The 27,983-nt window shown below is 43.9% G+C and overlaps 2 protein-coding genes and 1 long non-coding RNA gene across 7 annotated transcripts in view; 1 reads left to right on the forward strand and 2 right to left on the reverse strand.

Annotated features, from left to right (window-relative positions):
* Positions 1-27,983, forward strand: part of LOC121826268 (putative Polycomb group protein ASXL2) — a 142,338-nt gene that overhangs the window by 108,264 nt on the left and 6,091 nt on the right. For 4 of the 5 annotated variants that reach the window (XM_076558758.1, XM_076558759.1, XM_076558760.1 and 1 more), the window contains 2 exons: positions 160-319; positions 27,620-27,797. In XM_076558758.1, the coding sequence (XP_076414873.1) occupies positions 160-319; positions 27,620-27,797 (338 nt within the window). Of the gene's footprint in view, positions 1-159; positions 320-10,702; positions 10,764-12,846; positions 12,933-27,619; positions 27,798-27,983 lie in introns of those variants that run through there. The other variant, XR_013046978.1, reaches the window with a different exon arrangement.
* On the reverse strand, positions 2,149-20,487 carry LOC143270078 (uncharacterized). Its single transcript, XM_076558756.1, has 5 exons — positions 20,219-20,487; positions 11,221-11,269; positions 10,573-10,624; positions 9,713-9,808; positions 2,149-8,599 (listed from the first exon to the last, which is right to left on the reverse strand). Exons 1-5 carry the CDS (start codon positions 20,351-20,353, stop codon positions 6,676-6,678), a joined length of 2,256 nt encoding a protein of 751 aa, XP_076414871.1. The 5' UTR covers positions 20,354-20,487; the 3' UTR covers positions 2,149-6,675.
* On the reverse strand, positions 23,102-26,624 carry LOC143270083 (uncharacterized). Its single transcript, XR_013047004.1, has 2 exons — positions 25,669-26,624; positions 23,102-24,392 (listed from the first exon to the last, which is right to left on the reverse strand). It is a non-coding gene; the product is annotated as an uncharacterized LOC143270083 (long non-coding RNA).

Here is a 27,983-nt window from a genome sequence, read left to right on the forward strand (position 1 = left end):
TCCCAAAGTTCCCAAATTCCATAGGTCCTTTAGGCTTGTGTCAGTTTTGTTAAATTTCGGCTTTTGTTTGTGTTGAGTGGATGTCAGAGTAGTTCTCGACATAAGAGATGCCACTCACTGAACACCAGCTTGGTTCTTACTACCAGTTTTACTTTATAGGCCCTGAAGCAACAGCAGCAGAAGCAGCAGCAGCAGCAGCAGCAGCAGCAGCAGCAGCAGCAGCAGCAGCAGCAATGCAGGCCAAGCATGTCCATCTCCAATCAACACCTCTCTCTCAAGACTATCAAAGCAGCTGGGGACCCTCTACCTGCCAAACCTGGTAGGCAGTTACTAGTCTTCTCTCCCCAATAGAAGTTTCTTTTTATCAGCATATTTGTGCTTTTGATGTTGTGAATTTTTATACTGTATTGTTTATTTTTAAATTGCTATTTTACTAGCATAATCTTTCTGCTGCCACAAAACTGATATAAATCCTAGGATAGGACTGGATGGTGGTGGCACATGCCTTTAATCCCAGCACTGAGAGGCAGAGGCAAGCAGATTTATGACTTCAAGGCCAGCCTAGTCTACAGAACTAGCCAAGGCTACACAGAGAAACCCAATCTCAAAAAACAAAACAACAACAACAAAAAACACACTCAAAAAAATCCTAAGATAAATAGGAAATATTTTCATATAAAATTATTGTATACTTGATTAAAAGTGCAGGAGTGAGATTTAGAAACTTATATTCATTAACCTTATGAATCTGTTGTTTCCAAGGTCAAGGTGAACTCTGTGTATATGTAGGCAGGTACATGTGTGTGTACATGCTTGTTGAGGTCAGAGGATAGCCTCATGTCATTTCCCTGTACCATCTACCATCTATCTTTTGGTGGTCTTATTTTTTGTATCATTTTGGACAGGGTCTCTCACTGGCCTGGGACTTGTGGTTTAGGCTAAACTGGCTGACCAGCAAACCTCAGGAATCTTCCTGTCTCCACTTCCTGGCGCTTGGATTTCAAGTGTACTGTGCTTATTTTGGCTCTTTATGTGGTTTCTGAGGATCATACATAGGTCCTTATGCACACACTGAGGACTTGGCCCTGGGGAACATGCAGAAGAATTCATACACAGAGAACTTGGGCTTGGGGTGCATACAGAAGAATTCACACACTGAGGACTTGGCCTTGGGATGCATACAGAAGAATTCATATTGCCAAGTCCTCAATGTATGAATTATACCCACTGGAGTTTATATATTGAGAATTTGCATTGGGAATGCATGCAGAATTCACATCTTCCAAGTGCTGCCCCAGGCAGAACACCTTAGATTTTATACCTTGAAGGTCTGGACCAGGGTGCAACTCAGACAATTCTACATTTTGTGTTCTGGTGTTGGATGCCATAACATTTTTACGGTGAATCTGTGGCCTTGTACTCGGGTCACAGGATGCCCTACCTTGCAGTCTAGGCTTATGCTTGAATTCCGGAGTGGGCTCATCTAGCAGCTTGGTTTCTGTGCGCCCCTCAGAAGGTTTTATCTCTTGTGACTGTGGCACAGGGTTGATGTCTAAAGACTTAGGACTTGTTCCCAGGCCCAACTCAGAGGACATCACATCTTGCAACTGTTGCTCTGAATTGAATTCCATAGATTTCAGGTCTTGAAGCTTTGTACATAATTCTGATGACTTGATATGTTGCAAATGTGGCTCGTGACTGAACGGTATCTCTTTTATGTAGATGTAACCGTCTTTTTAAATAACACAGCCGATTCAGAGATGAAAGCCAAGAGGTCAGAGCAATAGCTGAGAGCTGAGATTAAAAACCTTACCCTTCACTGCCGCTGCTGTCCTACTTCCTATGTGTTTGTGCTTTTTATTGACTTTCTATTCTACCTTCTCATTGGTTGTAAACCCAACCATATAACCTCCTCGTCACTGCCCATCTATACAGACCTCCAGGTCTTCTATGGTTGGTATTGAGATTAAAGGCCTGTGTCTCCATGCTGGCTGTATCCTTGAACACACAGAGATCTGCCTAGCTCTGCCTCCCAAGTGCTGGGATTAAAGGCGTGCACACCACCGACCAGTTTCTGCTATGGCTTGCTATTAGCTGTGACCCCCAGGCAATTTTATTTATTAACATAAAAATAAAATCACATTTCAGTACAATTAAAATATCAGCATAGTTTTATTTTTTGAAGTTGTTGCTTTTGACCTAATTTGTGAGACTTCTTGCTTCTGGTTTCTGGCATTGAGTTCAGAAGGCACCAAGTTATAAATCTTTGAGTCCGAGGCCTGCTTAGAGAATCCCACAAACTGTGATTCAGCACCATGCTTGATCCCTGTATCCTTCATTGTGTGGACATATATGGGCTCAGATTTCACACCTTTCAACTTTGATCCATAGTTGACTGACTCAAGTTTCATACCTTGAAGGTGTAATTCTGGTGTTAACATAGTTAATTTCCTGTCCTGTATATGAGCAGTTTCCAACAGTAAAGGTTCCCTGTCAAGTGCCTTACTCAATATCCATTTTAAAGATTTTACATCTTGCCACAGTGGCTGATCAATTCAGATGACCTCACAACTCTGTTGTGTAGACGGCTTCAATTCTGTAGGGCTGGCACTTTGAGACTGTAACCTAAAGTTTGACCCTATTCATTTCTTCCTTTGAAACTCAGATACTGGTATCCACTGCACAGATTTTGTACCTCCAATTTGTGGTTCAGTATTTAGTGCCACAGTTCTTGCATCCTGAAGCAGTGGCTCTAACATTGGCTCCAAGGCTTTCACTTGGTACACCTGTGATTCTGGAGTCAATGGACAAGGTTTCATACTTAGTGCCTGTGGCCCATATTGGACCTCTTGAGCTTTTACATTATGAACAACTGGTTCAGGAGCCAATTCAAATGAGGGTGCATCTTTACATTGTAGTTTAGAGGTGAGCTCTATGGGTTTTCTACTTGCAGGTTTGGATTCTTGTTCTGACCCCAGAGACAATATATCTTCCGACTCCAACTGTTTGTTCAGTTGGTCGAACATCCCACCTTTCCACTCTGCTGAGCTTATGTGGTCATCCTGTCTAGGCTCAAGGGTGAAATCCATGGGTGCCCTCCCTTGATACTGTTGTGTAGAGACTAAATCCATGAATCTTACTCCTTGGATACCTTGTGTTTTGGCTTTATTCACAGGTTTTAGACTTTGCTGCTTCAGACATGAGACAATCACACGTTTGCTATCTTGTGTTTGTGGCTGTGAAGTCAGTTCCTTGGCTTTTACATTGTGTTGATGAGGCTCTCGCAACACCTCCATAGGCTTATCTTGAAACAGCATCCCTGGTACAAAAGTCCCGGGATTCTCCCCTTGCTTCTTTGGTTCAACCAACCCCACAGTTTTCAAATCTTGAATTCTTGAACCTGGAATCAACTTCACAGATTTCATCCATCTGACTGGGAACTACTTGGGGATATCACTGTAGATTTTATCCTCTCTAGACATTGTCCTAGAGTTAAGACTGCAGATTTCCTGTCTTCTAACTGTGGTCCTGAAGGTGGTAACTCAGATTTTAAACCTTTCAAGGTAGAGCCTGGAAGCAGCTCCTCATTTATCTCCTGCTTGTGTCCCTGGGGTTGACAGCTTAGATTTGACTTTTCCCAACTCTGACTTTGACCTTAACTCCATAGTTTTGAGATAATTGGGTGTTTCATACTGCAAAACTCTGATAGTTCTGGAGGCAACACAAGCTTCTTATCTTCAACCTGTGTCTCTTGGCTTAATGGCCAAAACAGTTCTGGCATCAGTGCCCGAGGCTTCCTATCTTGAAGCTGAACACCTGGCATGAACTGTACACATTTGAAACCTTGGTGCTAGGGCTCTGGATCGCATCAGAGAATCTCACATGTTGCAAGCATGGTCTTACATTTATGTCTACTGGCTTCCCAGGTTATGGTTGTGGCTGTGGTTCTGGAATCTTTGGCCTCATGATAAAATCTGATGATCTGGTTTCTGGCCCCAGAGAACATGGTATTTCATCATGAGATTTCACACCATAATGTGGGGGGCCTGACATGAAATTTACTGGGTTTTCTCCTTGAAGAAGTAGCCCTTGATACAACATTGGAAACTGGACACTTTGCAATTTGGGCCCTGGAATCAATTTCAAATTGACACTGAGCTGCTGTGGCCTAGATTTAACTCCACAGATTTCACATTTGGGGACTGTGTCCCCTCAATCTGTTCCTTCAGTGATAAACTTTGTAGACGTGGCTCTGGTTTTGTCTTTTCAGGATCTACCTCTCCTGCAGATGACGGCTGTATTACATTTACAGAGTTCTCCTTTTGCAACTGTGATTCTCTATCCATTTGCCTAGACTTTATTTCCTGGACCTGTGGCCTTGGGATCACATCTTTAATATGTGGTTTGTGTCCTGTAGTTCGTCCTGCAGGTTCTACAACTTGTACAGGTGGTTCGGTGATTACTTCTGCAGACTTCATATTCTGGGCAAAGGACTCTGATTTCTCACCTTGCACTCCTGGTTCTAGACTAAACTCCAGAGATCTCACTTCTGAATATAGGTCTATGATGGTTCCCTGGGTATCATCAACTTTAGAGAATGTCAATCTGAAGGTCTCTGTGTCTTCATCTTCTGGTTTCAGAGTTCTTTCCGATGGGTTAGTAACTTCTAAACCTGGTTCTAGAGTCAACTGAACAAACTTCACATCTGGGGGCTGTGGCTCTGGGGCCATCACTCCTGAGGTCATTGTTTGCACTTCTGAATCTAGTAGCAAATCCAGAGTATCTTTAGTTGCACTTCCTGATTCTGGAGTCTCTTCCATCTCTTTTACAACTTGGGTCCCAGGTTCAAGAGTATCTTGGAGTGGTGGTGAGTTCATCTCCACAGATTCTGAGGTCTGGCTCAATGGTGCACTGGACTCATCCCTAATGATGATTGTGGCAACGGAGCAGATTCTTCCACCTGCCGGCAAGGTTCAGAGGTCACCCTTGTTTCTGAGACTGGATGCTGTAGGGTTAGTCCTTCAGGTTCTAGGAAATGATAACTTGGTTTGGGGGTTGCTTCTAAAGATTTTGTTGCATAAAAGTGTGTGCTTGGGATCAGTTCATCAACTTCCATACTCTCCACCAGTGCCTCACGAAGTAGACTCCTACCTTCTACAAATGGAGTCTTTGTATCCTCAAGCAGTGGTACAGAGGCTATCTTATCAGAGCTGGTGCTTTGTGAACATGGTTCTGGGGCCAAGTTCACAGATTTTATATCTCCAAGTGATGGTCTTGGAGTCAACTCCACCATTTTTATATCTCCTTGTAACTCTTGTGATAGAGCTGAAAGAGCTTCTTCCATACCTTGAGACTGAGAATCGGAAATCAAATGTACTGATACATTACTGTGCTTCTGTGGACATGGGGCCAGCTCAGCAGACTTTTTGTTTTGGAGTCATGGTTCAGTTGTCAGTTGGCCAGATTTCACATCTTGAAACTGAGACTCAGGGGCTGATGGCACAGATGTCTCACTTTGCAGTTGTGGTATAGGGGTTAATTCCTCATATTGCATATTCTGCTGATTCAGTTCTGGAGCCAAATCTATACATACCACTGTTGAAGTTGGTGATCCATATTTTTCCATTTCTGGGACTAAATCTGTGGTTATGTCCACAGATTTCACACTTTGCAATCTTGGATCTAGGATTAGGTGCTCAGATTTTACATTCTGTTGTTCTGGGGGTAAGTCCATTGAATCCCTAACCTTAGGCTGTGGCATTGTACCCCCCCCCCCCAAATATTCCATTTCCTGAAGCAGTGGTATGACTGGCCCTACTTCAGCTTCTGGAGCTTGATGCTTTTGGCTCCTTCCTATAGGTACTGCACCTTGATCTGGTGGTGCTGGGATTGTTCTCGTGGATTCCATTCTTTGATGATGTGACTGTGGTGTCTCCATTGGATCCTTCACTTGTGGCCAGTTCAACCCCATAGTTTCTGTCATGTTGTGACTTTGCCTTGGGCTCACCTCCGAACAGTTTAAGTCTTGGTGCCATGGGGTGAACTCTGAAGGGTCTGTGACCTGATGAGACATTCCTGGAGTCAGTGACACACACTCTGTGCCTCGAGATTGTGGCATAGTCCCCACGGAGACTCCAACTTGACCCTGTAACCCAGAAGGCAATTCCAGAGCCTCTTTGATTTGAGGCTCTATAATTTGTAGTGTTGTGATCATTCCTGTGGGAGACGCCTGGACTAGCGGGGTCACCTTTAGAGCATGCAGGGCCTGACCTGACGGTAGTAGGTCATCAGTCATTCCTGGTGGTTCCAGGACTTTAGATGGTGGCTGTGGAGGTACGCTTCTAGATTCTACAGTTCCTACTGGGACAGCAGTAGTCGGAACATCTGGTTGAGCTAGTGCTGTGGATATCGTTCTATATAAATAAAACACTGATGGCCAGTGACCAGACAGGAAGTGTAGGCGGGACAAGGAGAGAGGAGAATTGTGGAAACAGGAAGAAGGAGAGAGAGACACTGCAGCCACCGCCAGGAAAAGCAGCATGTAAAGACGCTGGTAAGCCACCAGCCATGTGGCAAGGTATAGATTTATAAAAATGGGTTAATTTAAGATATAAGAACAGTTAACAAGAAGCCTGCCACAGCCATATAGTTTGTATGCAATATAAGTCTCTGTGTTTACTTGGTTGGGTCTGAGCGGCTGTGGGACTGGCGGGTGACAAAGATTTGTCCTGACTGTGGCCAAGGCAGGAAAACTCTAGCTACAGGTTGAGCTGACACTGGGGTCAAATTTTCAGCTGGAGGCTGTGAGCCTCGAATCAAAGCCCTAGATTTAGTAATGTGTGTCTGTCCTAGTGGAATTATCTGCATGACATCCATGGCTTGTTTTGCCACTGGAGACACTTTTGTATCTTCAGTGTCTTCAGGCAGTGCACTTGAGCTAATTTCCATTGCATTTTCATGTACTGGACTGGGAGTAATCCTGATGTGTTTTGTGGCTTGATTCTGTGACCCCAAGGTCATGGTCAGTGTTCCCATGTCTTTATGCTGAGGCTGGGGAATCATTTCCACAGCTTCCACAACCGTCTGCTGTGGCCCTCGACTCATACTTCCTGGTCTTTTGGCTTGATAGTTATGCAGTGTATCTGTCTTCACTGATTCCATGACTTGGTATTGTGGCTTTGGGGCTATTCCTACTGGTTCTATGCCATGTGGACTTAATTTGTCAATCATCCCCATGGAATCTGTGACGTGAAACAATGCCACAGGAGTTACCTTCATGTCATCTGTGACTTGACTCAGTCTTGAGGCCATGCTCTTTAATCCCGTGGTTTGATCCTGATGATGGGTTACTTCTATCGGTTCAATTACTTCATTCAATGGCTGAGGAGTTATACTCACTGTTTCTGCTTGATTTGGTGGCTGTGGGGAAAACCCCACAGAGTCTATCACCTCCGACTGTGGTTCTGGGTTTATTCCCATTAAGTCCATAACCTGAAGCAAGGCCAGTGGTGTGACCTTTATGCTGTCAGTGGCTGAAGGTGGTATCTTGGGTGTCAGCTCCACATTAGTTAGTTGTGCCTTTTGTGTCTGTACCCTTTTTTCTGGAAGACCTATGACCCTCTGCTCTATATTCAGCTCTAACACATGCTTTGAATCCTTTTTCACTAAAGCTTGTTCTTCCTGAATTATGTTAACCGCTAAATTTCTGGGAGATGGAGTGCCTGTTGATATAACTAAAGGATTATATCTAAGTTCTTGGCGGTCATCATGGGGTTGTGACTCCCTGTTTGAGGGAAATGGCTGTGAAATCACTGCTTCCATCCTATGGACTTCAGAATTCACCCCAATGTTCATGTGGAGATGAAATGATGGAGGATCTGGAGATGTGTTGGTATTTTGCTCAGCACTCTGAGGAATGAGTGTAGGTAACTGAGTTTTCCGGAGCTCTTCTTCAGGGACTCCTTGTACATCCATCAAATGATTGAGTATGTTCCAGGATTTCTTCACGGGCAGAGGCACCACTTCTTGCTGCAAAGTAGAAGCCTTCTGAGACATATGTCCTTCCAGTTCTCCTCTGATCAAAGGAGAGAGCTGGAGTGGAGCCCCTACCAGGGGTCCTGGACTCTCATCCAAATCAGAATCTGACCCATGATTTGATTGAAAATGAGTCTCTCCCTTATCTTTTGTTTTCTCTTGCTCACAAGGATCTAAGGATTCTAAAATAGAGCTAATGAAGGAAGTTTGAGCTTGTAAGGGAGGAAGAAGTGCCAAATTCAGAGAAAGAGCTGATTTCTCAGGATCTGTCAGCCGAGAAGTAGGCAGGGCTGTGCCAGGGCTCCTGGGCATAGATGGTTCCTTCTGGGAGGAAACAGGTCCACTATCGCTCTGGAATTGCCAAGCTGTTCCTTCATGAAACATTGGAAGACAAGACAGGCTGGAGCTGTTGTTGGATGATGCAGAGGACATGCTGTAGTCAGTAGAAGGCTTTCCCTTTTTACAGTAACAGCTGGGTGGGACAGCCTCCTGAACCACAGCGTCAGAGACGGAGGAAGAAGTCACATCTCGGGATTCTGAAACATTCAGCTCCATAAGCGTTGATCTGAGAAACAAAGAGAAATGTTTTCATTTTCTTTGGAATCAGTAGGGAAATTAGAGAGAATGAAGGGAGTGGCTATTTCAAACCCAAAATATTTCTGGTCTAAGGGAGAGATGAGGGAAAAGAGGGATTGCATTCACAAACATCAATCATTTATGTAAAGAATTCCTCCACCAAGAGCAGAGGAGTCGAGTCCGTCAGTAGCGTACATGCTATACCAACAGAGAAGCTGAGTTCCCTCCCTAGAGCCCACAGGAAAAGAAAAGAACACAGTGCCCCAGTGCCGGGCAAGCAGAGACAAGTCGATGCCCTGGGCCTCACTGGACAGCCAAGAATAATCAGTGAGTCCCAGGGAGTGACTCTACCTCACAACACAAGGTGGATGGCTCCCAGAAATGACACCCAAGTTTTACACAACACACACACACACACACACACACACACACACACACACACACACACACACACACACACACCTGTGCTTGGCTTGGCCTGAGTTTGAGCCCTAAGACTCACATGTTGGAAGGAGAGACCTGACTCCTGTGGCTTGACTGCCACATACATGATGTGGCTCCTATGTGCACACATGCACAAAAATACAAATGAATTCTATATATATATATATATATATATATATATATGTGTGTATATATTTACACAGTGAGGCCTAGAGAAATAGCAGTTAAGAGCAGTGACTGAGTGACTACTCTTCCAGGGGACCCAAGTTTGAATACCAACAACACCCACATGGTAGGCCACAAACATCTGTAACTCCAGTACTGGGGGATCTCATACCCTCTTCTGCTCTCTGTGGGTACTGGGCATGCATGTGGTGCACATACTTACCTGTGGGAAAAATATCCATACACATAAAACATAAAATAAATAAAGCTCAAACTAACTTTTTCCTTTACCTCCTTCCTTCTCTCTCTCTCCTCTCTCTATCTCTCTCTCTCTCTCTCTCTCTCTCTCTCTCTCTCTCTCTCTCTCTCTCTCTCTCTCTCTCTCTCTCTCTCTCTCTCTCTCTCTCTCTCTCTCTCTCTCTCTCCCCTCTTTCTCTCCCCTCTTTCTCTCCCCTCTTTCTCTGTCCCCTGCCTAGTAACTCTGTTTCCTGACCTTGCATTATCCAGATGTTGGAAGATCTGTCGCAGACTCCTGTCTATTGACCAGAATACATATTCCTGGGTCCAGTCAGTAGGAAGTCCTGAAATACTGGACACAGCAGAGGATGTCAGTGGGATTGAAGTGACATTACAGAAGGAATAGAAGGATAATTTAGGAGGGAGGCAGTTGGTCTCAGAGTAAATGAAGTCAGAGTGCCAGGTGTTTTACGTAGAGCATTCACAATGAAGATGGTGTCATGGGTAGGATTTCTATTCCTGTGGGGAACCCCAATGAATATAATGTTTGGGGGGACAGGGTTTGTTTCAGCTTACAACACCCAGGTCATACTCCATTGCTGAGGGAAGTCAGGGTAGGAACACAGGGCAAGATAGATTCAAGAGGCAGGAGCTGATGCAGAGGCCATGGAGCTGCTTACTGGCTTGCTTTCATGGTTTGCTCACCCTGCCTTCTTGTACCCCCTGAGACCACTAGCTCATGTGTGGTACCACCCACAGTGAGCTGGACCTTACCACATCAATCATCAATTAAGAAAATCCAGCCAGGCATGGTGGCAAATGTCTTTAATCCCAGCACTCGGTAGGCAGAGACAGATGGATGTCTGAGTTCAAGGCCAGCCTGGTCTACAGAGCGAGTTCCAGGACAGCCAGGGTTATACATTGAAAAACAAAAAAGAAAAAAAAGAAAGAAAGAAAAAAAAGAATAAAAATGTACCACAGGCTTGCCCACAGGGCAATCTAGGGGAGCAATTAACGTTCCCCCTTCCAAAATGATGGCAGCTTATATCAAGTTGACAGGAAACTAGTCAGCACGGGTATCTGTCACAGGACAGTCTGTAGACAGACTCTGCTTACCGTGTCAGATCAGCTGCAATGACGTTCATCTCTGTTTCTTTCAACTGGGAGACTGTAACAGGAGCAAAGAAACTGTTAGCATAGTGAATGCTGACGTCATCTAACAGAACCCCCTTCATTTAACAATTAGGGGAGCAAAGATGAAGTCACACCCATTGTGAAGCTGAGGAGTGTACAGCACACCTATCGAGGTTTGTTTTGCTTCTAAAGCATACTATCCTGTCTTCACCATGTCCTAGAAGTGACCCATGAGAAGCCCGGAATGGGAACACAGCACTGGGGGACACAGAGATCCTGATACATCTTCCCCTTCAAAGATGGCCATCCCACATCCACATCCGTGGTAGAAGAGTAAAGGTAATGGACCTCCTGCACCAAACTCTGGTTCATCTTTGTCCATTCTCCTCTCCCATACTTTGGGCTCTACATGAAGATGTAGGGACAGAGAAGCCCGAGGAAAGGAAACAATGGAGGATGGAGCTGTCTGCATGACTTTGGAAGGAAAGATGTCAGAGAGATGGGCATACTCTCCAGGCACACCCTCTTCTTCAACTTTCTTCCCTTTCAAGTGGAAAGAGTCCTAAAGCAGGTCCATAGTTGATCAGTCATCAGTCTTGAGCTGACCCATAAGGATAGAACCCTTCTGACCTGTGAGTTTCCGGATCTGTTTTAGAAATGTGTTTTGTTGCTTAGGAGCCTAGAGAAACACACAAAGAGAAACCCAGTCAGGTTTACGTCCTGGTTTGGGGATTTTATTGACAACACATCTCATCTTACATAGGGGATAGCGATATGTTTTATCAGTTGTCATCTGCAACCATATCATTAGTTACCATCTCATTTATTTCTTTGTGAATAATGGATTAAATATCCTAAGGGACCAGCAAGATGGCTCTGTGGGCACAGGTGTTTGACACCAATTCTGATGACTTGAGTCCCATCTCTGGAGCCCTCATAGTAAAAGGAGAAAAGCATTTGCACAAGTTATGCTCACCTCCACGTGCATGCCATCTGTCCATGCATGCACCCACATGCAAATTAGTGTTTAAACAAACCTAAGTCCTAGATGTGTGTAGACCTGAGACTCTAGAGGTAAATATGAGTCCTGTGCTCTAGAGACTTGCATTAGTAAGGAAAACAGCCAAGTAAACAGGTAGGATGCCATGTGGGAGCCAGCAAAATGGCTCAGTGGCTGAAGGCATCTGTTGCCAAGCGTTGGCAACCTATGTTCAATCCCTGTGGCCAGTATGGCAGATGAAAAGAACTGACTTGTTTAAAATAACCCTGGACTTGAATTATAACCTATTTTTATGCTCAAGTGTATTATTTCTCCTGCAGTTGTACATAAAATGGCTTTACATTAAAAACAAAAAGGGACAAATACTATAGAATTGTATTACATGAAATATATAGATTATACAAATTCATAGAGACAGAAAGATTAGACGATATTTCAAGATGGAGAAGAAAGGAATATAGAGCAATGATTTCCTAAGTACAGAATCTCTGTTTTGTGTGATGGAAAAGGCCCATAAATGGACAGTAGTATCAGGACATAATATCATGAATGTAATAAATCAATATAATTAATGTAAAAAATGAATATCATAAATACAGTTATTGAATCAATACTGGGAATGTAATCAATGAATACCACAAATGTAATTAATATCATGAGTGTAATTAATGAATACCATGAATATAAATAAATAAACAAACAAATAAATAAAAAGAAAGGTCTGTTAGTCACCAAAAGTAACCACAAAAAGAAGTGTAAGGGAGCAATTTACTGGACCAAAAATTAATACATACCATAAACAAGTTCATAAGAACAGGAGCAGGCAGGTGGGATTTAAAAACAAAAAAGTTCTGAAATAATCAGGAGTCAGAGGCAGAAGGATTTCTCTGTGTCAATAGTGAGTTCCAAGACAGCCAGGGCTATATAGAGAAACCTGTCTCAAAACAAACAAACAAAAAACCCAAAGCCCAGCTCTGAAATAAATTCACTTACATATGTCAGCTTAATTGAAGAGAGCTCCACATAGTGACAAGAAATGATTCCATAGCTGTGATAAGTGATGTCAACTTGCCAAAATCTAGAATCTTGTGGACCTGTGCCTCCGAGCATGCCCATGGGGAACCGTCTTGATAACCATACCTGGGGCGCCACTGTGGTGGCGTCATTCTCTGACTGGGATCTTAGACTGTGTCAGTGGGGAAAGAGAAGTGAGCTACAGTTTGGACTCATCACTCCTCTCCGCTTCTTTACTGCAGATGCAACGTTGACTCGCTAGCCTAAGCCCCTGCAGCTGTGACCTCCTCTACCACCATGGACCAATGGACCATAACCTTGGGTGATGGTGAGCTGAAGTGACACCCCCCCCCCCCCCCCCCCCCCCCCCCCCCCGTTAAGGCTCTTTTGTTAGGGCATTCTGTCACAGCGACAGAATAGAAACTAAGACAGTGGCAAACCGTGAGAAAAATAAAAGTGGATCATTTCTCAATACAGGATTCAGAGATGGGCTCTAAGTGGGTTGAGAATTCAAATGTTGAGGGGCTGGAGAGACGGTTCAACCGCTAAGAGCACTGTCTACACTTACAGAGGACCCAGGTTCGGTTCCCAGCACCCACATGGTGGCTTATAACTTTAACTCCAGGTTCAGAGGATCTGATCTCTTATGGCCCCTGGAAGTACCAGGGAAGATGTGGTGCGCATGTACACTTACTTGCAGGCAAAATCCTCATATACATAAAATACAAAAAAAAAATCTCTATTTTTATAAGAGAATTCAAGTGTGGAAAATAATGTGAATTTTTGGTTTGTGCATGTACACGTAGGTACACAAGTGTGCAGGGGTGTGCCTGCTTATGTGTTTGGAATTTATCCAAAGAATGTATGGAAGTTAATGTGACAGAGACATGTGTCCATCAGCGTTTCCTGCAGCACTATAAATAATCACTGAGTTATGGAACCAAGCTATGTGTGCAACAATGGAGGAGTGGATATTAAATGTGTGTGTCTACACAATGGACTTTTTCTGTCACCAAGAACAAGGTTACATAGTTTTCTCAGGAAAAGAGATGCAACTGGAACTCCTATAAAGCAGCTAAGCCAGCCTCAGAAAGACCAACATCAAATGATTCTTCTCCTTTGTGGGTCCTAATTTCATAGAGTACATAACCTCACAGATGTAAACATGCCATGAAAGTAGAAATGACTGGAAGAGTTAAGGACACTGTGGGGAGACAGTGAAGGAGAGTGGGGAGGGAGGGGACTGTGTGCAGTGTAACAGTACCAGATACAGTAGTGAAATGATGTTTAAATAATGCAGGACCGTTTCAACATAGCACAGTGGTCAACACACTATTCCATACTAATAACACAAAGTGGGGGTTGCCATGGTCATAGCAGTGGTGCAGAAAAACAAACATGTACTCATGTGGTTTGTTTGTTTTTTAAGACACTCAACAAAGTAGAAATACCTGGGAAATTCCCCGACATATATTGGGTCCAATGTTATCCCCCAACTTGATATGTTGAAATCCTAACCCCCAAGGTAATGTATTAGTAGATGGGGTGTTTGGGAGGTGGCTATATCATGAGATGGAAAAACTACAAAACACTGTTGTAGAGAGTAAATAGTAAATAAGACATCCTTTGTTCATGATCAGAAGGTTTGATGGTAAAATGGCATTACCAACAGAATCTATAGATTCTTTAGGGATGCTGTGTAATCCCTACCCAAACCCCACTGACCTTTTTTGCATAAATGAAAACCCTGTCCTAAAAATCTCATTGGAATTACAGAGATCCTTCAGGAGCCAAAACAACCTTGAAAAAGAACAGTCAGGGCTGGAGGGATGGCTCAGTGGTTAAGAGCACTGGCTGCTCTTAGAGAGGTCCTGAGTTCAGTTCTCAGCAACCACATGGTGGCTGACAACCATCTATAATGAGATCTGGTGCCCTCTTGTGGCAGGCAAGTATACATGCAGATAGAACATTGTATGCATAGTAAATAAATAAATAAATAAATAAATAGCAGGTATACATGTAGACAGAACATTGTATGCATAGTAAGTAAGTTAAGAAAGTAAGTAAGTAAATAAATAAATAGCTAAAAAAAAAAAAAGAAGAACAAGAGTCAGAAGACCCATACTTTCTGATTTTAAAACTTTGTACAGAGCTGGGTGGTGGTGGCACACACTTTTAATCCCAGCACTCGGGAGGCAGAGACAGGTGGATCTTTATGAGTTTGAGATCAGCCTGGTCTACAGAGTGAGTTTTAGGACAGGTAGGGCTACACAGAGAAACCCTGCTTTGAAAAAGAAAAAGAAAAACAGTGTACAAAACCACAGTACTCAAAAATAGTTGTGGTGCTGGTTTAAGAATAGACCTATAGAGTAGGGTGGTAGTGGCACACGCCTTTAATCCCAGCAATCGGGAGGCAGAGGCAAGCGGATCTCTGTGAGTTTGAAGCCAGCCTGGTCTACAAAGTGAGTTCCAAGACTGCCAGGACTGTTACATAGAGAAACCCTGTCTCTAAAAACAACCCAAAAATTATTTAAAAAATAGACCTATAGGATCTAAGGAATCTAATATTAAAAGTCAGCTGATTCTCTACATAGGCACCATGACCATTCAATGCAAAAAGAATAAGCTTCAACCAGTGGTGCTGAGGCAACTGGATAACCACATGTAAAGAAATGAAGTTGGGCCTTTTACTTCGTATCATATTTAAAAACAAACTGGAGATGGAGTGAAAACCTAAATGTAAGAACAATTTAAGTTATGAAACTCTTTGCAGATAAAAAAGAGGGGAAGAATTAGGCTTGGGGAGATGGTTCAGCGGTTAACAACAGCACATACTGCTCTTGCAGAGGACTCAAGTTTGATTCCTAGCATCCGTATCACACGGCTCACAATCCCCTGTAACTCCAGCTCCAGGGGGATCCAGCACCTCTGGCTTCTGCTGGCACCTGTGCTCATGCTCACACTCACAATTACACAAGTACATGATTTTATACACACACACACCCCTTTTAAAAAAAATAATAATAATAAATCTAAGCAAGAGAAAGGAGTGAAATGGTTAATTTATGCCGACTTGGCTAGGCTATGGAGCCCAGTTGTTTGGCCATATATTAGTCTAGAACATTTCTTTGACAGTAATTTTACATATGATTAACATTTAAAATCAGTACACTTTAAAGCAGATTGCCTTCCGTACTGTGAGTGGGCATCACCCAATCAGCGGAAGGCTTTAAGAGCAGAGGCCAGAACTCCCTGAAGAGGAAAGAATCCTTCCACAGGCTGAAGCACACAAAAGTGTACCCATTTTTCTAGCCTGTCCTGTCCTGCAGAGTTTGGGCTTGGGACAATGACATTAACTCTTACCCAAGTTTGTCTATGAATTTCAGAGGAGCTATGAGAGCCTATTTCTTAACCTTAGTATATCCTCTTTGGGGTGTGTGTGTGTGTGTGTGTGTGTGTGTGTGTGGTGTTTGTATGTGTGTGTCTCTGTGTGTGTGTTGTGTGTGTGTGGTATGTGTGTGCATGTGTTATGTGTGTGTGTGGAATGTATATGTGTGGTGTGTGTGTGTGTGTGTGTGTGTGTGTGTGTGTGTGTGTGTGTGTGTGTGTGTGATAAAGAACAACCTGGTCTTTATTCTAGATTCTTAGTACAGAACTCCAAAAACCCTTGCAATTCCATGAATATTGAGGGCATCTGTTACATTAATGAGATGGAAATTCGGATTTGCTTTGATTTTTAATTGAGGAAGTTGGAACAATCATCATTCTAAAATCTAATTAAGACCTGACCAGTCAATATATTTATGCATAGATGCATTAATCCCAAACAAAATATCAGCAAACTGAATGTAATGAATCTAATTAAAGTATTGGGACCAACATACAAATGTGTTATACGTATCCTAGAAATTCACAGCTGGTTTATTATCTTACATTCTCATGCAACTCAGTACATTGACTGAACGTACAAGAAAAAATATATGATCATCTAAATAGAGGCAGGAAAATTAGTTAATATTTAGCACCCAGTATAAAGAGATTTAATTTAAAATATTAGACGATTTTTTTAAATTAACACCAATTCTTGCTAAAACTTCCTTAACTTGGGAAAGAATATTTGAAAAACCATAGAAAACATTATACATAACTGGTGAATTACTGAAAAATGTCCTTGACTTAATAAAGAAACAGATGCCCGCAACACATTCCTCCTGAATATTGTACCGGAAGTCATAATCATAAATGAAGGCAAGGAGAACCAAAACATAAAGTTGGAAAAGAGGTAATAAAACTGTTGTTATTTACACATGACATAATTTAGAGAATATTCCTACAGGAGAATAAAGTCAAAGTGATACACTTAGCAGGGTTCTCTAAGCAGCTCAATATGAAAAGATCTGTTGCATTCTTAGGTTTCGGCATCATTTGTATAAAATGGTATTTACAAGGGGTGGTGGTAGTGCACATCTTTTATCCCAGCACTTGGGAGGCAGAGGCAAGTGATCTCTGTGAGTTCAGGCCAGCCTTGTCTGCAAAGTGAATTCCAGGGCAGCCAGGGCTACACAGGAAAACCCTGTCTCGAAAAACAAAAAAATAAAAAAGAAATTATAATATTATACCAGGCCTGTGGATGTAGTTCAGTGGTGGACTGCTTGCAGAGAGCACAAGACTCTGGATTTGATCCTTAGCAATAAAATAAGTAAATAGATAGATATAGGTGATAGGTAGATAGATGATAGATAGATAGATAGATAGATAGATAGATAGATAGATAGATAGATAGATAGATAGATAGATAGATAGACAGATAATATAGATAAGATAGATATAGATGTTAGAAAGATAGATGATGATGATGATGATGATAGATCAAAATAAAATGCCATGCCAAATCACACATTATGTGCCTCATGATGATTATCATTACCTATGAACTACGTCAACTCTTCCTACCAGAAAACAAATTCTGATAAATCTTAGAACCAACTTTCTCATGGTTCTAGTTCATGTTGAGCTGCTGAAATAGAATACTTGTGATCAGCTCATTTATGAAGGAGAGAGGTTTAGTTGGCTTCATGGTTCTGGATGTCTAAGAGCCTAGTGCTAGCATGTCCTTCCCTTCACGTGAGGATGTCTAAGGTCCTAGTGCTAGCATGTCCTTAGCTTCACCTGAGGTCCTTGCGTAGCTTCAGCTCACAGCAGACAGAGGCAGAGGATCAAGTGGATGTGTGTGGAAGACAAAAGGGGTCCTGACTCCTGTGGCAACAAACCCAGTCCTCAGAGAGTGAGGAGCCATGCCTGTGAGACCTTACTCAGTCTAGAAAGAATGGCATTAAACCCGCTTGAAGGTCGCACTTTCCAAGCCTGCTCCCCTGGCAAATGCATTTCTGCAGGAGTTCTGGATAAACCTCAACTCACTCACATGAAGTACCAGAGGCAGCAGTGTGTGAACTGACAACATGGAGGGGGCATTATAATTTTTCCTAATTTCAGAATATTTTAGACATGTGTACAATCAAATATAATCATACCCACCCCTCCCCACTCCAACTTCCCCCATACATACCCCACAATATATCCACCTCCCAACCTCGTGCTTTTCTTTTTTATAACCCACTAAGTCCAATTACTGTTGCCTATATGTGTATGGCTACACAGCATGGGTATTTGATCAACAAAATGTTGATTGTGAAATCTAGAGAAATGACCCTTTTATCCAATACATGAATGAAACTAATAAAAGAAAAGAGAGACTCAGTAGATTAGAATAAAGAAACATATTGTTCAACATTCAATATGTTGTTCAACATTCAATATTGAGTTTGGCTCAATAATAATTTATGCCATTAAGTAACTGCATGACTATTGGAATTTAAATGCTGCTGGTGGGTATTTGAGTTATTAAGAAATTATTCAGATTTTATTGTTATATTTTTGGTGTAATAATGATACTGTGATTAACCTTTTTTTTCTTTTTTTTTTCTTTGTGGAGTGGGGCATTATCTCAAAATATACATACTAAAACATTTACCATGAAATTATTTCTGATTTGCTTCAAAATGATTGACAGGTCTATGAAGATTCACCAGACCAACTTTAATTTTTTTTTTTTCTCATACTAAGGATTGAATGTAGTGCCTTGTTCAGACTAGGCTCATTTACCAATTCTGTGTGCCTTTGATTTGCCTGAAATTATCCTTAAAAAAATCAAGGAAAGCCAGGCGGTGGTGGCACATGCCTTTTATCCCAGCACATGGGAGACAGAGGCAGGCAGGTCTCGGTGTGTTCGAGGCCAGCCTGGGCTACAGAGTGAGTTCCAGAAAAGGCACAAAACTACACAGAGAAACCCTGTCTCAAAAAAAAAAAAAAAAAGGAAAAAAATGGACCCAAGATGTAGCTCAGTGGTATAGTGCTTTGCCTAGCATGAGCAATGACCTGAATTTGATCCTTACTAACACACACCTAACACACACCCAACACACACACACACACACACACACTGCACAAATGACTTGAATAGGCAGTTTACAAGAGAGAATTTCCAAATGGCTAATAAACCTGAGACGTTGCTCAGTGTTTAGTTATGGGGATTGCACACGAAATCACAATGCGAATCCAACCACTCACTGGAATCACTAAAATAAGAGGTGGATGTGCCAAGTCTAGGCAAGATGGCAGAGCTGTGGGGGAGCCAGTCACTCATGGTTTGCTCATATGATCGAAAACTCAGAAAAAGCATGACCTACTAACGTTAAACACGTGCACCACGAACTCAAACAATTCTTCCCCTGCTGGAAATAAAAATCCCACAGCAAAGTACCACTTGATTTTCTTTGTCTCGTCATATAATTATAAATCTTTCTTTATAAAACAAACTCACACTCCTGTCTGCCTCCCATCCCGTGATGGACAATATCCACAGCACCCTTACCACATTCTTTTCCCCCAAAGTTATGTCATCTGAATGTCTCACTTCAGCTCGAGCTCCTAAACAGCACTTTCTCAGTATCTAGTACCTTCTGCCTCAGTGTCTATTTGATAATAGATCCTAAAGCTACCATTAGTACTACTTCCTTCTTTTCTTCTTCTCTTCTTCCTTCTTCTCCTCCTCCTCCTCTTCCTCCTCCTGCTTCTTTCTTCTTTCCTCTTCCTCCTCTTCTTGCTTTTTTGAGACAGATTCTCCCTGTGTAGTCCTGGCTGTCCTGGAGCACACTATGTAGACCAGGCTGGCCTGGACCTCAGAGAGATACTCCTGCACCATGCCCATCCTAAGGCTTCTTGAAGTGAATTAAGAGAAAGGCAAGGTGGGCAGTGGTGGCTCATGCCCTCAATCCCAGCACCTGGGAGGCAGAGGCAGACAGATCTCTGTGAGTTCAAGGCCAGCTTAGTATACAGAGTGAGTCAGGAGAGCCAGGAATACACAGAGGAACCTTGTCTCAGAAAACCAAAACAAGGAAGGAAAAACAAAAGAGGAAGCCATCTATCAATGCTGTCCCAAGCCCCCTTTCCCCTCCATCCGGTTCTTCCTACGGCCCAGAGGATGGGCATTTAGACAAACCTATAGGGTTTCAGCATGGAGAGAGGGAGTTTCGAGAGAGAGTGGCTATCACATACCTCTGTCTTGGCTGCCACCTTTGTCTGGCTCTGATACCTAGAAAACAACACCCATATTCCACAAACCAAGAAACCAAGTAGCATAAGGCTAAGATGTGTCGGCAGTGGGAAAGCGAGCCCCCATATTAGGGACATTTCTCAAGCCTATGTCCCTCTCCACTACAGAGTTTCTGTCTCCAGACTGAGATTCCATGACATCACAATAGGCAGTGCCAGGTAAAGCAGTGCACACTCAGGTCCCAGCTGATGTCCTTCCCTGTGATTGACCTTGCTCTGAGCTCTAATAGCCAAAACTCAGGAGAGAATCCATCTATGAATCTTCTAGGGTCCAGCTAGACAAACTCGTCACTAAGGAAGGAGTGGCGAGGTAAAGTTTCAAAGGTCTTCCAAAATGACTTGTTTTGACTCACATTTTCTTTGGAGCCGGTCACTGTCAAAAATTGGGATTGATCTATAGCCATAAATTTCAAACTGCAGGTTAGAACACAGAGTCAAGTGGAATCTAAGAGAGTTGGGATAGTTGAAGTGGGAACTCTCAAGGACTTTGAGGCACCTGGTTTTCTAAGTTCCCAGGTCTCCATATTTCCTAGTTGCTGTTGACCTGACACACATCACACTAAGCAGTGGCCTTAGAGGATCTACAATCTCACTGCCAAGTTTAGAGTAGTCGTGTATCACCACACCATATTATCAAGTCAACACAGTGCAAACAATATTGATGTGATCAATTCATGTGATCAAAATTATTCTTTTCATATAGAAACACTAATCAACCACTGACTGGTAGGCACCATTTCAAAAGATCAAGTCTTTTCCCCCCACAGTATATTCTGTCTATAGGGGCAGTACAATTAATATTCTTGGGAAGCCCACTAAAAAAGAAATAGTTAAATAAATATGGTGTGCATGCTTCATGAAGCACTATGCAATTTCTACAAGGATTTTAATTATAAAGAGCTCTGGCTTTTACATTGAGTACATGCTATGTGGCAGGTGCTAGCTGTAGACCAGCCTGGAGTCCTGGTGACATGCTATTATGATCAGGAATTCTTCTTTTGTTTTGTTTTTTTTCAAGACAAAGTTTCTCTGCATAGCCCTGGCCATCTTGGAACTCACTCTGTAGACCAGGCTGACTACGAACTCAGTGATCCACCTGCCTCTGCATCCCAAGTGCTGGGATTAAAAGCATGCACCACCACTGCCTGGCAGGAATTCTATTTTTTAATACACTTTTTATTTCATAGTACTCACAAAAGCTGTAATAGTAACCAAACCCCATTTACCATTTCTCCTCTATCCTTAGCATCTTTTTAAAATTTTACTTTATGTGTATAGATATTTTGTCTGCATGAATGTCTGTGTACCACATGTGTGCCCAAGAGAGTCAGAAGAGGGCATCAGATCCCCTGGAACTGGAGTTACAGGCAGTTGTGAGCCACCATGTGGGTGCTGGAACTCAGCCCAGGTCCTCTGCAAGAGCAGCCAGTGATCTTAACCACTGAGCCATCTCTCCAACCCCACTCTTTTGTTTTATTTTTGTTAGTTTGCTTGCTTTGGTTTTTGTTGTAGTTGTTGTTTGAGACAGGGTTTCTCTGTGTAACAGCTCTGGCTGTTCTGGAACTCAATCTGTAGACCAGGCTGGCCTCAAACAGAGATCCACCTGCCTCTGCATCCCAAGTGCTAGGATTAAAGGCAAGTGCCACCACTGCCCAACCCCAGCTCCACTCTAAACCTAAAGTTATAAAACTTTAGTACACTTATCAAGACCATGAGCTAAACCTTGGAGGTGGAGGCAGGGCTATCCAGATTCCAAGGTCATCCTTGGCTACACTGCAAATTCAAAGCCAGCTTTGAGCTACATAAACCCCATCTCAAAAAATAAAATAAAAGCATTACACATTTACTATTAACTAAACTTCAGCCTTCATTTGGATCTCATATTTTCCCACCAATGTTCAGGATCTAATGCATAGTACCATGTTGCTAGAGACTAAACCCAGAGTTCTCTAGTGCTCTACCACGAAGAAGGAGGGGGGAGGAGGAGGAAGAAGAAAAAAAAGGAGGAGGAGGAAGAAATGAGAAGGAAGAAAAAGGAGGAGGAAGAAGAAGGAAGGAGGAAGGAAGAAGAAAGGAGAAGGAAGAAGAAAGGAGGAAGAAGGAAGAGAAAAGGAGAATAAAGAAGGAAGAAGGAAAAGAAGAAGAAAGAAGGAAGAAGGAAGGAGGAAGAAGAAAAAAGGAAGAAGGAAGAAGAGAGGAGGAGGAGGAGAATGAAGAAAGAAGAGGAGGAGGAAGAAATCCTTGAATTTGAGTCTCTGTGATGTTCTCTTTATGCTTAGACTGAAATTATGTGTGTATGGTGGTGTGGGAATGGAGAACACACAGCAGTGGCATGCTCTCCCTATTCCAGCATTCCAAGAGGGATCTGTTATCAGTATGTCCTGCTAGCTAGTCTCAAATACTTTGTAGGGGAGTGCATGCCACATTTCTCTACTGGAAGTTATTTTCTTTTGTTCATACTTTGCTTCTAAAAGTGGCCAATCTATAAATCTAACTCCTATTAGAGGTACGGGGCTGGCGTGATTAAGTTCCATCTCCTGGAGGAATACTGTAACACAACACATATTTGAGATTCTTAAGTAAGAAAGATTTGTCTCCCTCTCCCCACATTCTATTTGTTCACTTATATTTATTGGTATAGATTTGTGTATATTTCTTTTGTACTTTGTGTTCCGGCTCAATACTGCTGTTATTCATTTTGTTGCTCAAATTTTCCAGCTTTTGCTGTGAGAGCCCTGGCTTTGTTAGTGGCAGCTGCAGTCTAGGCCGGTGTTTCCAGGTTCTTGGCCTCTCATTCACCAGACTGAAATAAGGGGCTCACACAGATTTGCAAAGAAACACAAACTTTATTCAAGGCAAACTGATGGGACAGATTAGAAAGGAATATCCAGTCAGGATTGACAATGAGCCACAGGAATGGAGGTCCTCAAAGGCTCCAGTCACTGTTTGGGACTTCTTTTATAGGGTTCAAGAGAAGGGGAGTTGGGTTGCTAAGGGAGATAGTTTGGATGCCTCTACTTTGATTGACAGATTAAGTTAAATAACTATTTCTCTAGTGTGCATGCCCCATCCTATAATACATTTGATTTTAATCATATCCAAGCCCAATTATAAATATGTGTAAGATAGCAAATAGATTTCCCTAAAAGTTCACTTTGAAGACAAAGTTTACCTTATTGTGCATCTACCCTAAACCAATTCAGGCATATGTACTGAGAATACTTTTCAATAGACTCTGTCTATGTTTGATGATTGTTAAGGGGAGGAGGAACTTATTCTATAGTTCAGAGAGGGTGTGCATGCATCTCAGTGCAGGATAGGTGCATTATTTGGAGAGGAGCTGACACTTGTATTGTATGTGTGGGTAAATGTCTCAGATTTCAAGCACATTGTTAGCAGAGGGGTGTGTGCATAGCCCAAACCAAGTGGAGTCCCAGGTTGCCAAACTACCACCTATGCTTGCCTGCTTCATTCAGCAGTCTGGAGAACTCTGGGTTCTGAGAAGTGGGGTGAGGTATGAATTATATATCATTAAAAAATTAGAGCCAGTTAATTAATTAAAAAGAAGTACTGAATTTCTCCTGACATTCCCCAATACTCCTCCCCCACCTCACCCCATCCCCACACAGTAGTTATTTCTTCCAAGGCTATCTTGTGGTTAACTGCTGGCCTGAGCTGCCTCCTGGGTCTGGAATGGCACTTCCCACTTCAGGCGTCAGGCTGCAGGGGCCATGCCCAGTCCTAGTCCTTGCTCCCGGAGCTTCATTTTTCTCTCAGCAGTAAAAGAGAAAGGACAACATCTGCCATGTTGTCAGTTCATCAATTCACAGAAACATGAACGGACATCAAAGGAGAGTGGTCCTGGACCAGTGGGAGTCAGCAATGCTGCACACGAAACTTTGGGAGATGTTGTTTACTGTATCGGCTGCCTCAAGGTGGGACAAAATAAAAAGAGTTGAGTTTGGTGCTTTGGAATGGGGGAAGGCAGCCAATGACGTCCACTCTCCTGTCAGGAGAGGTGACAGACGCCAATGAAGCGCTCCAAGAAAATCCAGGGCTTGTCCACAGATCTTGTCATGAAGATGGTTGGCTGGTAAAGATGAGTGACCCTCTAGAGCTGGACGAATTAACAGTGAAGAGGCATATGAGCAATATGTGAAGTCCATGAGGAGTGACCATGGCACCTCCCACTTCCATCCCCAAATAAAAGTGGGAAGAAACCTGCGATAGCATGGTTGTCTTAAATAGAGAAGACTTGAAATAACTTTTAGCAATACCAATGGATAAATAAGAACTATTCTCAACAGTGCTACTGAAGAAAGTCCCCAACTCCCCAGTGGATGCAGATAAACATAATGTACATATTTTTTGTAAGACCTTAGACTAGAGGCTAAGCCCTGGTGTGCAGAATTCATGAGATTATCTATGGCTAAAAGTTATGAGGCAGGCTGGAGAGATGGCTCAGTGGTTTAGAGCACTGGCTACTCTTCCAGAGGTCCTGAGTTCAACTCCCAGCAACCACATGGAGGCTCACAACCATCTATAGTGGGATCTCTTCTGAAATAAAGGTGTACTCATATACATAAAATAAATAAATTTTAAAAAAATGCCAGGCGGAGGTGGTGCACACCTTTAATCCCAGCATTAGGGAAGCAGAGGCAGGAGGATCTCTGTGAGTTCAAGGCCAGCCTGGGCTACAGAGTGAGTTCAAGGAAAGGTGGGGGAGTTATGAGGCTGGGTTTGATGAGGAACCACCCTTTAATCCCAGCATTCCAACAGGCAGATCTCTGTTACTTTGAGGATAGTCTGGTTTACATAGCAAGAGTTATGTAGTGAGACCCTACCAAAAAAATAGTGACTTATTTCAGGATAACTATGTTCTCTCATATACTATTATAACTCACCCAGATCTATCCCTGAATCTTTGTTTTATTGTTTTGTCGAGACAGAGTTTCTCTTTGTAGCCCTGCCTATCCTCAAACTCACTCTGTAGACCAACCTGGCTTCGAACTCACAAGAGATCTGCCTGCCTCTGCCTCCCAAGTGCTGAGATGCGTGTGCCACCACTGCCCAGCTATTCTTGGATCTTGGTCAAAAGACTTGATGTTTCTTCCCATTAGAAATGCCTGGGAGCACAGGGAAGTGTTGTACAATGTCAGATGAAGGACAGTACTGTCTTCATTTCACCTTGAGCTGCATTGGCTGCTGTTGTTTTCCACAGTGAAGCAGGGACCTTTGCAGCTTCGTGAAAAACAAACAAAACATTCATGAGAGAGAGAGAGAGAGGCGACGCACAGCGAACTCTGTTCTCAGCGGCGGCCATACTGTCAGGAGGATGTATTTCTTTCCCTTTTCCCACTTCTCCGAAGTGTTTTTGGGTTCTACAGACTGACCTGCAAAACTTTCCAGGTCCTTGACCCCTGCCAGGTTTATGTGATGGCCTCCCGCTTCTTAAAAGAAATGGTTTATCTTAGGCGTATAACTGTTTGCCGGCAGGTGTGATGTACCACTTGCATGCCTGGTGCCTAGAAGTCCAGAGGAGGACAACCGTCTGGAGGGACGGGTGGTGCTGAGCCACCTGATGTGGGTGCCGCGAACAGAACTTGGTCCTCAGTTGGGCCATCTCTCCAGGCGCCCTGCCACTGCCCCCTTTGAGATAGGGGAACACTCTTCGGGGAAGCCAGTTTGGAACTCACAGTGCAGCTCAGCCTGGCATCCAAACTGCAGCGATCTTTCTGCCTCAGTCTCCTCAGTGCTGAGAGTGCACTTCCAGCTTGGCTGTCTTGCCCTTTCAGTCATCCGAAGGAATAGCCTACGCCGAGGCAGCTCGAGCCTGGGGTTCATGGGCTCCACTTACGGGGTCGTAACCTCTAGGGCCTACGCCTATCTGCTTGGGGAAAAGGTGCTGCGTGTTCACCTCCAAGGACTTGCCTTTGCCTCAGACAGTCGAGTGTCTGCACGCAGAACCTGCTTCCCACCTCTGTCTCCCCTGGAGACGCCCCCCAGTCCCCAGGACCCGTCTCCATCCATCGCCACAGCCCCGACAAGGCCCGCCGCGATCCTATCCTGTGCGCATGCTCACACCCGAGTCTCCGATTGGTCGCCTAGGAGCGTGGGATGTTTTCCCAGGATGCTCTGCGCTGCTGTCATGGCTGCCCCCGTGTGCCTGTATCCTCACAGGGAACGCTAGTCCTGTGGGTGTCTGGACGGTGCCCGTGGCCACCAGACGCCGGCGACCCTGGCCCCTCCTCCTCCTTCTGCTTCCTCCTCCCCCGAGGGACCCTCGCGGGACCCCGAATTGGGTCCAGTGATGCCGGGGGTGACGTGGACTCCGGAGCGGGCGCTGCTGAGGGGCTTCTCCACAGAGGCGGAGCGGCGGCTGTGCACGCAGGAGGGGCGCTGTGGCTCAGGAGGGGCTGTGAGGACGGGGATGCCGGCCCTGGGTACGGAGAGGGGGCAGGAGGGGCGCTGTGAGGACGGGGATGCCGGCCCTGGGTACGGAGAGGGGGCAGGAGGGGCGCTGTGAGGACGGGGATGCCGGCCCTGGGTACGGAGAGGGGGCAGGAGGGGCGCTGTGGCTCAGGTGGGGGCTGTGAGGACGGGGATGCCGGCCCTGGGTACGGAGAGGGGGCAGGAGGGGCGCTGTGGCTCAGGTGGGGCGCTGTGAGGACGGGGGTGCCGGCCCTGGGTACGGAGAGGGGGCAGGAGGGGCGCTGTGGCTCAGGTGGGGGCTGTGAGGACGGGGATGCCGGCCCTGGGTACGGAGAGGGGGCAGGAGGGGGCAGTGTTGTTCGGTGGTCTGAGATCTGGTGGTCTGGGAAAGTTCCCGAGAGACAGACTTGAGCTGATTTTCTTCCTTTAGGACTGACAGGTAAGAGAGTTCGTCAGGAAAAAAAATTAATCGGGGTTGTGAAAGTATTGAGGCAGGTGTGAGCTGGGGAATATGAGGGAATCACGAGAGATCCTGTGTGTTTGGATTGGCCTCCTGGGGGAGAATATTGAAGGTCGGACCTCAGCAAAGGAAACTTTTCTGTGTCCGTTGGAATCTCTGTGAATTTCCCAAAGAACGGTACTACGCCTATTATTATTACTATTACTACTACTACTACTACTACTACTATTTCTGTGTGACCTCCACTCTGCTGCTCGTAGTCATTGTAGGTATCCTGTAATTCTAGGAGGGTTGATGTTGGTAGAGTGAGAAGGATTTGCTCAAGACTCAGTGATTCCTGTATAGCCAGCATTCTGTTTATACCGTTTTGTATATTAAAATATCTATGTAATGGATTGTCATTTACACTTACATTCTGTTGGCTTGCGGTCCTGATTTTTTTTTAATTACAGATATTGGAGTTTTCTTAGACTTGCTGTTGGAAGGGAGCTATGAGGCCATGTTCTTACATTCAGTGACACGAAATATATTCAGCTCCACAAGGATGGCTGGAGAAAAGATTGACAGCTACCTGGAGAAGCAGATAGTAAATTTCCTGGATTGCTCTACGGATTTGGAAGACATTGGAAGGTAGAATTTTATTTGAAATTTCCACAGAGAAACACACTTGTGCAGAGGGCTGGAGAGATGGTTCAGTGATTGAGAGCACTTACTGCTGTTTCAGAGGACTCAGGTCCAATTTCCAGCACCCACATGGTGGCTCACAACTGTGAAACTCCAATTCCAGGGGATCCAACATCTTCTGACACCCATGGG

This window comes from Peromyscus maniculatus, chromosome 22 (genome assembly GCF_049852395.1).
Source record: "Peromyscus maniculatus bairdii isolate BWxNUB_F1_BW_parent chromosome 22, HU_Pman_BW_mat_3.1, whole genome shotgun sequence".
Taxonomy (NCBI): domain Eukaryota; kingdom Metazoa; phylum Chordata; class Mammalia; order Rodentia; family Cricetidae; genus Peromyscus; species Peromyscus maniculatus.

Coding starts and splice junctions, on each gene's coding strand:
- LOC143270078 (XM_076558756.1), bottom strand. CDS start 20,353: ATGTCCCTAATATGGGGGCTCGCTTTCCCACTGCCGACACATCTTAGC. Junction 10,625..11,220: donor ACAGATCCGGAAACTCACAG/GTCAGAAGGGTT, acceptor CTCCTGTTACAG/TCTCCCAGTTGAAAGAAACA. Junction 9,809..10,572: donor ATTGCAGCTGATCTGACACG/GTAAGCAGAGTC, acceptor TGCTGTGTCCAG/TATTTCAGGACTTCCTACTG.